This window comes from Vicia villosa, linkage group LG1, assembly GCF_029867415.1.
Source record: "Vicia villosa cultivar HV-30 ecotype Madison, WI linkage group LG1, Vvil1.0, whole genome shotgun sequence".
In the NCBI taxonomy this organism is placed as follows: Eukaryota; Viridiplantae; Streptophyta; class Magnoliopsida; order Fabales; family Fabaceae; genus Vicia; species Vicia villosa.
The window spans coordinates 26,232,424-26,244,112 of record NC_081180.1 but is presented as its reverse complement, the minus strand read 5'-3'; the positions used below and the strand labels follow the sequence as shown (position 1 = coordinate 26,244,112).

General features: G+C 35.5%; 3 protein-coding genes across 4 annotated transcripts; 2 read left to right on the top strand and 1 right to left on the bottom strand.

Annotated features, from left to right (window-relative positions):
• The first annotated feature begins 1,664 nt into the window (after positions 1-1,664).
• Positions 1,665-3,149, top strand: LOC131631831 (uncharacterized). 2 transcript variants are annotated; one of them, XM_058902610.1, is made up of 4 exons: positions 1,665-1,860; positions 1,976-2,071; positions 2,268-2,516; positions 2,653-3,149. In XM_058902610.1, exons 1-4 carry the CDS (start codon positions 1,789-1,791, stop codon positions 2,983-2,985), a joined length of 750 nt encoding a protein of 249 aa, XP_058758593.1. In that variant the 5' UTR covers positions 1,665-1,788; the 3' UTR covers positions 2,986-3,149. The 2 variants fall into 2 exon arrangements, with proteins under 2 accessions (XP_058758593.1, XP_058758588.1); XM_058902605.1 differs by having other exon boundaries at positions 1,667-1,860; positions 1,940-2,071.
• A 1,119-nt stretch (positions 3,150-4,268) lies between these two features.
• Positions 4,269-5,909, top strand: LOC131631844 (uncharacterized). The gene is made up of 4 exons (XM_058902623.1): positions 4,269-4,544; positions 4,632-4,763; positions 5,076-5,324; positions 5,408-5,909. The coding sequence occupies exons 1-4, from the start codon at positions 4,473-4,475 to the stop codon at positions 5,675-5,677; spliced, it is 723 nt and encodes a 240-aa protein (XP_058758606.1). The 5' UTR covers positions 4,269-4,472; the 3' UTR covers positions 5,678-5,909.
• A 386-nt stretch (positions 5,910-6,295) lies between these two features.
• On the bottom strand, positions 6,296-7,800 carry LOC131631850 (CASP-like protein 1D2). Its single transcript, XM_058902626.1, has 3 exons — positions 7,493-7,800; positions 6,817-6,943; positions 6,296-6,734 (listed from the first exon to the last, which is right to left on the bottom strand). The coding sequence occupies exons 1-3, from the start codon at positions 7,705-7,707 to the stop codon at positions 6,510-6,512; spliced, it is 567 nt and encodes a 188-aa protein (XP_058758609.1). The 5' UTR covers positions 7,708-7,800; the 3' UTR covers positions 6,296-6,509.
• Positions 7,801-11,689: the final 3,889 nt, after the last annotated feature.

Here is an 11,689-nt window from a genome sequence, read left to right as displayed (position 1 = left end):
TATTATCACAACTGTGATTTTCTCTTAAGTTTAAGCTTAAATCTCACTAAGATATTACAACAGCAATATAGTGAGCTTGATGATGAAGTTTGAGAGCTTTTGAATTTGACAGTGTTTCAGTTTAATGCGCAAGTGTTGTATTCATAATTCGTAACGTAGCTTCTCATCAGAACTTCATATTTATAGGCACTTGAGAAGATGACCGTTGGGAGCATTTAATGCTTTGCGTAATCCGTACAGCATTGCATTTAATGTTTCACTCTTTTGTCAACTACCTCGAGCCTTGTTTCCGCTGTGTCTACTGACGTTGCCTTTAATAGCTTCTAACGTTCCTTTTGTCAGTCAGTGTAGCCTCCCAGTCTAGTACTTGCTTCTGATCTGATGTTTGTGTAAACAACGTTTGAATATCATCAGAGTCAAACAGCTTGGTGCAGAGCATCTTATTGAAAACTACACAAATTTCGATTTCCTTCAAACTAGACTATTTTGTCTAGGGGTGATCAAAACCAAACCAACCCAATAAAAAACCGCAAATCAAACCAAACCAAATCGAAACCGCAAAAAACCGCATTTGGTTCGGATTAGTTTGGGTCATCTTTTAACAAAACCGCACGGTTCGGTTCGGTTTGCGGTTTGTATTTTGTAAACCGAACCAAACCGAATCAAACCGCATTATGTTACAACCTAACTTTTACTTAATTCACATCCAACCCAAACTTAAATCTATTATACCTTAACCTTATGATTACGAATAATTTTCTCATCCTTACACATATGATTTTAGTCCTGATCTTCTCAAATCTCTAATAGCATTATCACACCTTCTTTGCCACATACATCTTCCTTCTTTTTCTATAATCTCTACTCTCTTATATTCTTTCTTTTTCACCTTCTCATTTTTATGCAAATGTTCCCTATTTCAATTTCATTTTTATCGCACATCTTCTTTTCTAATCTCTCAACTCTTTTGTTTTTTCTTTTTCACCTTCACTAATCTCTCGTCTCTTCTACTTTTTTGTTTCAGTCTAATAATTTTCATATTGTTTTATACTATTATTTTATGTTTATTATTCCACTTTTGAGTAATTTAATTTTTACATATTAAATAGAAAGTTGTTGTCAAAATATGACGAGTTTTTTTGTTATCTGATAGTGTATGAATGTCTAAATACAAAGTTATGTTATCATCTATATGTATATGTATGGTTCAATAAAATATTTGTAAAAAACCGAACCAACCGAACCGAACCAAACCGCATTAGTTTGGTTTGGTTTGGTTCGGATTTTTTTTAAAAGCCAACCGAACCAAACCAAACCGCACGATCTTTTCTCTTGCGGTTCGGATGATTTTTTTCGTCAAAACCGCCCAAACCGCACCGCGAACACCCCTAATTTTGGCATCAATCATTGAGACCATAGATGATATAAATGATTACATCGCAGAACTTCTCATATTAACGACTGCTTTAATGACCAAATTTTAAGTTTTTTCATTGTTAATTAGACGAAAATGACCAACAAGACACGTTTTGAAACTAATATGAAAATTTTGAAGTTAAGGGACTAAAATTAACAAATTTATTTTTAAATAAAACTTAAAAAAAAGACCATAAAACTTAAAATAATAGACAAAGAAACTAGTAATCAAAACATTGTCAACAGAAAATAGCAAAACATAAACACCAACACAACACTCAACTGAACCATCGCATGAGATAATCAAAGAAAAATAAACAACACTACAAATTCAACACAACACTCATCCTTTTTTCTTTCATTTGCAAAGATATGGTGAATTCTATTTCATTCTTCACCTCTCTTCCAGAAGATATCAACTTCAAAATTGCTTCACTTCTTCAGGTTCCAGTTTTTCTATATTTTCACTTTACCAATATCATCATCCTACAACTTTGATTTTACTTATTTTACGTTTTGTTAGGTGCGGGATTTGTGTGCTTTGGGTTGCAGTTCAAAGTTGTGGAGACAAGTCTGCTTCTCTGATTCCATTTGGCATGTTCTTCTCACTAACAGATGGCCCTTATTCCATTCTCCTCTCTCTCCCAATCTCAAGGTACTCACTCATTTTCTTATTTTGCCAAAGTTTGTCACTTTTTTCGAATTGGGATTCTGGGTATTTATCAAAACCCTATATTTATTCCTGTCAAAGAAGTTAATTGATATCATCCATTATCGGCAATATTGGGCCGGTTCGGTTTAAGAAGTGTTATTTAATGTTATGTGGTAATTATTTGGAATTTGGATTGCAGACATGGAGAAGATTGTATTTCGAGAGGCACATTGAGTTGGGACTTAGAGCAGGGTCTGTTGAAAGGTTTTTGAAAGCCTGTTCGCGTAAAGAATCACTAGAGGTTGGGGACTATCTGCAAGCCTTTGAGATCATTAATGGTGCAAGGTTTGGTTTTGAAGATATCCAAAGGTTCCTGTTTAAACCTGAAATGAATGTGTTGGTTAACTTGGTTGGTGTGCATTATTGCATAACAAACCTTGGGATTCAGGTATTCCATCCCTTTTCACACTCCTTTATGTACATTTTTAGAGAAGACAAAATGGAACATTATCGCATTGAGCTAACCTTTTGAAGAATTAGATGAGAGTGATATGTATTTCATATGCAAGTGTTTCTGTTTGCAGGGTGATAATCTTGTTGAAGTCCTGCGGACCTGTGAGATCTCAAATCGGCATGTATGCGTCAAGTGGTGGAAACTTGGTAGGTGGATCTATGGCTACCGCGGGAGAGATGAGCTACTTTTTCGTTGGGTCTCTCTGGCAGATTTGACAGCAGAAGAAAATGAGTTTGTTTTGGGAGTGCTTCGTCGAGGTACTGTTCTCGAGGTTTTACGTGTTCAGATCTCTGCTGTTGGTCATAAATCAATCAATACCTTGGTCCTATCGGGATGCCCAGTGATTGGAATAGCTGAAGGGAAATCAACTATACATGTTAATATCTATCAGCATCAACTATAAATGTCAATATTTATCAGCATGAGTATGTATATAATTATAGTATTTGTCAATATATATTACTATCTGTTAGTATGTGTATAATTGTAGTTTATAAAATTCTGCAGTAATAATACTGCTAACAAAGTCAGGGCAGTGATAAATAATAATGCTTATTATCTTCTTCACATGGCATGTTTGAAATTCATATCTCAACGTCTGTAGCTTACAGTTAACCGACTTAAATTTTGGTAACACCTTGTAAAATGAAGAGAAGGAATAAACATTTAGGTGATGTAACTTGTTAAGCACGTCTACTAGTTCTGTTGTTATATGTATACGCTTACACTGCTCTTAGATGTTTCTTGCGAATGAGATCATTGATCATCATTTCTTCAACATTTTCAACCCTTTAGCATATGAGAGATGTCCAAGGAGTGTTTAAGGTGTGCGTAGTTAGGGGGTGTAATCGGATTGTTTTGAACTGGTTTTTGGTAAAAAAAAAAAAGTTTGAACCAATAATATCTCTATTGATTTTGTTTGGTTTGGTTTTTAACATTTTTTTCAAAATGGAACCGAACCAAGGTTCGGTTTAGTTTGTTTCGGTTGATCAATATTTAATGGTTTTTCAAGTATTATATTTATCAATGTATTCTCCACTATCATATTTTTTGGTGTATTTTATGTTATTATTTTATAAAATAATACATTTCATGTCATTTATTTCTTGCTCTGTTTTTTCAAACAACTTATAAGTTACTCTTGATCCATATGAAACAATGACATGGTTTCATTGCATCATGAAATAAATTCATTATAAAATATAAAAGTTGAAACTGTATCAGAATGTTGAAAATATATTTGAAAGCTTAACAAATATAAACACAGAAAATCACACATCAATTATATTTTCAACATGCTGATACCAAGGGTGTGGCTGCTTAGTTCTCATACTGATACAAATTACCAGAAAGTTCTCTCTTCATCCATCATCCATGGTTTAATGCATTGCTCGTGTGGGGAAAACACTCATTTTATGGTTAAAATTTTTAAAGCTGTAATTTTTTTTTTCATTGCTTTAGAAGTTAGAACCTTACTAGGTGTGTTCTAAAATGGATCTCTAAAATCTAAAAATATTATTGTATTTTTAGGAGGATGTGATAATAATCTGTAAGGTGCGTTAAGTATTTCCCTAATATCAATATTCTATAATTGAATTAGATGTTACTAAGAAAAAATGTTCATTTTCTCTTGTTGGTTTGCTATTTGTTTACGTAGACAAACAAACTACCAATCAAATAACTAAGAATAGAATATAGTCTAAACACAACACAACACTCCAAATGAGATAATCAAAGAAAAGAGAGAACATAGATAATCCCCCACGCTTCTTCTCACTTAACACGGATTAAAGAATTTTACACTAGAAATTCAACGCAACAGTGATCCTTTTTCCTTCATTCCCAAGTTACAACTCCATCATCATCATCATCATCATCGTGTGTAAAGATATGGTGGATTCTATTCCATTCTTCAACTCTCTTCCTGAAGATATCAACAACAAAATTGCTTCACTTCTTCAGGTTCCAATTTTGTAATTTTCACTTTACTAATATCATCATTCTTGATTATTCTTTCTTGATACTTTTACTTGTTATATGTTTTCCAAGGTGCGGGATTTGTGTGCTTTGGGTTGCTGTTCAAAGTTCTGGAAACAACTCTGCTTCTCTGATTCCATTTGGCAATCTCTTCTCACTAACAGATGGCCCTTACTCCAATCACCTCTCTCTCCCAATCTCAAGGTACCCTATCATATAGGTGCTTATTACAAACTATTACTAAAAGAAAAGATAAAATAAAGTCAACCAATTTTCATATAATCTATATGTTGTTTTTGATAAACTATCCTAAAATAGCTTATGCAAAAACAGCTGAAAACAACTTATGGACATGTTATAAGTTGTTTCCTTAAGTTCTTTCATGCAGTTTTGTAAGTGCTTATCTCAATAGGGAAGCTCAAATAAGTCAATCCAAACAAGTCTTGAGTATCATGTTTGGAATTGAGAAGTGATGTTGCTGTTATGTGGTAATTTACTTTTGAGTTTGGATTGCAGACATGGAGAAGATTGTATTTTGAGAGGCACATCGATTTGGGACTTAGAGCAGTGTCTGTGGAGAGGTTTTTGAAAGCCTGTTCGCGTAATGAAGCACTTGAGGTTGACGACTATCTGCAAGCCTTTGAAATTGTTAACGATGCAAGGTTTGGTTTTGAAGACATCCAAAGGTTTTTGTTTAAACCTGAGATGAGTGTGTTGGTTAACTTGATTGGTGTGCATTATTGCATAACAAACCTCGGGATTCCGGTATTTCATCCCTTTTCACGCTCCTTTATTTAATTTTAGATCAGAGTGTTATGAATTTCATATGCAAGTGTTTCTGTTTGCAGGGTGATAATCTCGTAGAAGTCCTTCGGACTAGTGAGATCTCAAATCGGCATGTATGCGTCAAGTGGTGGAAACTTGGTAGGTGGATATATGGCTACCGCGGTAGAGATGAGTTACTTTTTCGATGGGTTTCTTTGGCAGATTTGGCAACAGAAGAAAATGAGTTTGTTTTGGGAGTGCTTCGTCGAGGCACTGTTCTTGAGGTTTTACGCGTTCAGATCTCAGCTGTTGATCATAAATCATTACCTTGGTCTTATCAGGATAACCAGTGATTGGAATTTCTGCAGGGAAATAAAATCAGCTAAAAATGTTCATATCTATCAGCATCAACTATAGCTGTCAATATTTATAAGCATGAAAATGTGTATAATTATAGTAGGTGTCAATATCTACTAGTATGTGTATAGTTATGGTTTATAAAATTCTGCAGTAATGATACATGTGTTGTATATGTCAATAAAAACATTGCAGTAATGAATAAGAATGCTTATTATCTTCTTCTCATGGCATGTTTAAAATTCATCTCTCTGTCTATTACTATTTACTGCTTCCACACATCTTTAACTTTCTAAAAGTGTCTTAGATATGTCTAAGGATTCATTAAGGTGTGTTGTAGCAAAGACAGAACACTGGTCTAACATGTGTCATACGAATGTAAAGAACAATGGTCTAATATGTGTCGCACGAATGTGACGGGTGTCATCGAACACTGAAACATGCCTAAATTTCAAAGGTGTCTACGCTTCAAACTACATAATGCTAGATCGAGATTAGGACTAAAGACGTTTGTTTGCCTTAACCCAGACCTTTAAACAACCCAAATCATTAATCATATGAACATTTTCTTAGCTAATTTCTTACTCTATTTATAGATTTTTGTGGGATCAAAATAACCAAAAATAATTTGACATTAATTAATAAATATAAAATACAAGTATTCTCCTTGGTAGAAAACACACATTTACAAAAACAATGAACAATTCAACACCATTCACAAACATAGAAATCAAATACACATTAACAAATTACAGAACACACTAACTAATCACTTCATAAACAATTTAACAATGAAAATCTTTAAATAATCCACAACATTCTTCAAATCTACTTGGAAACTCTGCTATGAATGCTGTAAGCTGAAATCCAAATGAGCAAAAGTACGACGATGCTACCAAACAATCCCACTGCAACAGATGCACCAACATGCCTACAGAATTTGTCATATATGTTGCAGATTTTATTCCAATTAGTATGTTTGTTTCCCTTCAAACCCAAATACGCCATACTTCCTGCCGTGCCTGTTGCCGAGGCCAATATCCCCAACATCACCTGCAACAAAATCATCAGTAATCTATGAAACACAAACACAGACACGGATATTGACACTAAGGTTAATTAATTGATTAATTACCGCGTCCCAGAAGATTAATTGAAGGAGAAGTTTGGTTTTGAGGTTTGGCTTTCGGATTGCTGTGAGTGATACAAGAGTTGTAATGATACTGTAAAGTCCAGAAACTGAGAATGCAGCCACAAAATATCTGTGTGGATTCACAAATATATAATAATGTTAAATTAATTACAAATTGATAAAAACAATTAATATCAATAAGAGTAAAGTATTATTAGTATGGTGGGAATTCAAAAACATAAAGTGGTCTTTAAACAAAGTCATCAAAGATGAATTTTCTTCCTTATAGCCTTCAAAAAAATAGTTGCTTAGTTCACAACTAGTCAAGTTTGAAATGCTAGCATGTTCAACAAAATAAAATAAATTTATAGCTAAAGAAAGCTTTAGAAGCTGTTCAAAACTTTCTTGCATATGTAACACTGACACCTCTAAAAAGGTTTGTGATGTCAGTATTACATTTAGTTTGTTTATCTTTTCAAATTTTTACTGGTGTCGATGTGTCTGTACTGGTATCATGTTTCTGTGCTGGTGTCACGTTTCTGGTGTCCGTGTTTGATAACTTGCATGTTCATATGAAAAAGTACATAGAGAAAACAAAGTAAAACAAATCAAATATGGGGTGTGTTTGGATCTTATAGAAATAATTTGAAATTAGAAAAACTATACTCATGCAACTTACACAAAAGCTGGTGAGTATCTGAACTTGGCTGGGATTGGTATCGGAAGATATTCAGTTTGATTGCCAGTAACCATCACCAAAACTGCTGCCAATGATGCTGCAAACAACAGAAACCTTAGAATCACGTCAAACTTAAAGTAATCAGCACCACCGGAACCCGAAACTGGAACCGGAGTAGAAGATGATTTGTACTCAGGATCACCAGTAGAAGCCATATCTTAACAACTGGTTATATGAGTATGCTTTCAATATATCAGATATATTTATAGAATTGGTGGCTATGTAGTAGCTAAGGATAAGGATAGTTGAACAATGAACAAGTTTACAAATATATATATAGATAGATATGGACATGTAGGGTATGATGAAAAAACAAGAAAGGTGTATAAACATGCAATTTAATTAAGTAGGAATTCTCTAGACGCTAGAGTTGATTTTGATTTTTGAAGTTTGAATACAATTGTGTTAGTTGACGTGTGTGTATGTATGTGAATGTGTTATGTATTTTTTTTATGTTAGAATATATTAGTATATGATATGCGTAATCTGTAGGATATATATATTATATGGGGGTTTACTTTATTTCGAAGGTTCACACATGTGATATTTTTGGGAGCTAGCTTTATGATTTGGGTTGGTGTGATCTTGTTCAATTTGGATTTGGATGGATGACATGGGGTGAGATGGAGAGAAAATTATTTAGGTAACGTCCATTATTTACCTTTTGATATGCTTATTAAAGTCATTTGGAGGGCTTTTTTGGCTTTGTTCCTAACTTCTTGTTGGAAAATATGATTGAAATTTGTCTTATATGGCATTGATATAAAAGAACAGAAAGAGGAAGTATGTAATTTTGTACTTGAAGTCGTAGGATTATATCAACTTTGTTCTATATTTTAAAAAATTTAAAATGATTTTTGAAACTTCAAAATGTTAATCAAATGAATTTATTAAATATTATTTAAAACTATTATAATGATATAAATGGTTGTAATTGTTGGGGAGTCTAGAGTAGTCGGGAGCACTAACGGGATCAATGCTTCAGAATCACAAGAGAGAGACGCCACATTTCACTCATACATAAAGAATGTGAGGCTTTAATCACTCACACATGCACCAAACATTCTACCTCACAAGTGTGAGTCCTCCCACATTCTATAAAGGATCCAACACCGGATCCAACTCCCGTTTCCACCACCAAGCCGAACGACGACTCTGATACCACTGTTGGGGAGTCTGGGGTAGTCGGGAGCAACGATACCAATGCTTCAGGACCACAAGAGAGAGACACCACATCTCCACCTAAAATTTTAGGTGAATATGTGGTGTCTCTCACATTTGTTTGGGAGAGTCTTTGATATTTAGGTGAGTGTTTGATCCAATGTGAATGCTTCCTCCTATGTAATTTGGTAATTGATATCGTAGAACCATATCAAATTTGTTCTATATTTTCAAAATTTTAAAATGATTTTTGAAAGTTCAAATATAGAAAGTTGCAACCTTCACATGATGATAAGGCTATTATTCCTTGCTTCTTTGACCTCCATGAGATTGAAGCTGCTCCAATCATGGACAAGTAACCAGGGTTACTCTTCATGTCATCTTGATCTCCTCCTCAATTTGAGTCAGAGTATCCATGAGCATTTGCCTTCATTTTTGCATTCTTCTATTATGACATGAGTATATCATAATTTGTAGTACCTTCAACGTATCTAAAAAATTTCTTCGCTCCAAATAAATGACATGATATTGGTTTCTTCATTAATCTGTGTGAGATATTGGATCGAACTCTAGTATTGTCGAAGGGTAGCTTCTTGGTTCGACAGTTCGACAGAGTTAAGCATGAAGTCGAAGGATTGTTCACATGCTGGTGTCGAAGTGTGCATGCTGTAGTCGAAGATGGGTCTAGCATGCAGATGTCGAAGATGCTAGGGTTGTTAGCATGTTAAATTAGGTTTTAGTGTTTAAACCCTAATTTGTTAAGTTAGCTTGTTTATTAAGTTGGCTTGTGTAATGGGCCTTGCTGAAAAAGCCCATTAGTTAGTATGTTAGGTTTTATTATAAATAGCATACTAGTCTCTCATCATTGCTAAGCTGCAAATCCTAATTTAGGGTGAGAGAGGTTATTTGTTATTCTTGTAAACTTGTAATCTTGTTCTAAGAGAAAGTGAAAGAATAGCAGTTATAACCAATTCTTGTGTTCCTCTTCTTCCTTGTCCTTTATTCTTCTCTTGTATTATAGTTTGTTCTTGGCATTGAATTCACAACAAATTGGTGCGGTGAGCGTGGAGAAGATGCCTTCAACAAAGTATGAGATTGAAAAGTTCACCGGAGTGAATGATTTCGGTCTGTGGCGCTTGAAGATGAAAGCTCTACTGGTTCAGCAGGGTTGTTTGGAAGCGTTGAAGGGAGAGGCAGCCATGAATGCAGAATTGACGGCAGCGGAGAAGACGAATATGATCGAGAAAGCACACAGCGCAATTTTGTTGAGCCTTGGTGATAAGGTTCTCCGGCAGGTATCAAAGGAGACGACGGCATCAGGGTTATGGGTGAAACTTGAAAGTTTGTATATGACCAAATCGCTGGTAAATCGACTCTACCTGAAGCAAGCTTTGTATTCATTCAAGATGATTGAAGACAAAGTATTGGCTGAGCAGTTGGATATGTTCAACAAGCTGATTCTTGATCTTGAAAATATTGATGTGAAGATCGATGATGAAGATCAAGCGCTGTTACTATTGTGTTCTTTGCCTCGATCACATGCTCACTTCAAAGAAACTCTCTTGTATGGAAGGGAGTCCCTGACGTTTGAAGAAGTTCAATTAGCCTTTTACTCTAAGGACTTGAATGAACGAAAGGAGCATAAACCTTCGACTGTTGGCGGAAGGTTTGGCCGTTAAAGGAAAACTCTTACGAAAGGATGGTAAGTTCGACAAGAAGAAAGGAAAAAGCCAGTCGAAGACTTACAGTGGCGAAGCATCTGGCATTCGATGCTACCATTGTAAGAAGGAGGGTCACACAAGAAAGGTGTGCCCTGAACGCTTGAAATATCATGGAGGTAAGGATAATGGCAACGCTGCCATTGTTCAAGATGATTTCGAATCATCTGATGTTCTTGTGGTTTCAAGCAGTGACTCTAAGAAGGAGTGGATTATGGATTCAGGTTGCACTTGGCACATGACTCCAAACAAAGACTTGTTCGAGCAATTATGTGATCAAGATGGTGGATCAGTATTGCTGGGAAACAACAAGGCTTGCAAGATTGCAGGTGTTGGATCTGTGAGATTCAAGCTCCATGATGAGTCAATAAGGTTGTTGACTGAAGTCAGGTATGTTCCTGATTTGAAGAGAAATCTGCTTTCTCTTGGTGAATTCGACAAGAAAGGATATGTTTTCCAAGGAGAGAAAAGTATCCTAAGAGTCATGAAGGGTTCGAAGGAAGTCTTGAGAGGCGTGAAGAAACAAGGCTTGTATACCCTTGAGGCTGAAGTTGTAAGTGGTTCGACAAATGTTGCATCCACGAAACCTTTGTCGAAAACAGAAATCTGGCACATGATATTGGGCCATGTCAGTGAAAGGGGTCTTAGGGAAACAAAATCTGCTTGGTGGAGACAAAGTCGAAAAGCTGAAGTTTTGTGAACCCTGTGTACTTGGAAAATCTTGCAGAGTGAAGTTCAACAAAGGAAAACAAAGAACACATGGATCCCTTGATTACATCCATGCTGATCTTTGGGGGCCTGCAAGGTGTCCATCACATTCAGGAGCAAGGTATTTTCTATCCATAGTAGATGATTATTCCAGAAAATTATGGGTATTCATCCAGAAGACTAAGGCTGAAACTTTTGAGAATTTCAAAAGTTGGAAGACTCTGGTTGAAAATCAAACTGGCAGAAAGGTCAAGAGGTTGAGAACCGACAATGGCCTTGAATTTTGCAATGAGGCATTCGACAGTTTTTGTGCTGCCTCTGGTATTGCAAGGCATAGAACTACTGCAGGTACTCCACAGCAAAATGGTTTGGCTGAAAGGTTTAATCGAACTATTTTGGAGAGAGTCAGATGCATGTTGACTAGTGCGGGGTTAACAAAGGTGTTCTGGGCTGAGGCTGTTTCGACAGCAACATATCTGATAAACAGATGTCCTTCGACAGCGTTAGATATGAAGACACCTGAAGAAGTTTGGTCGGGACATCCACCAGA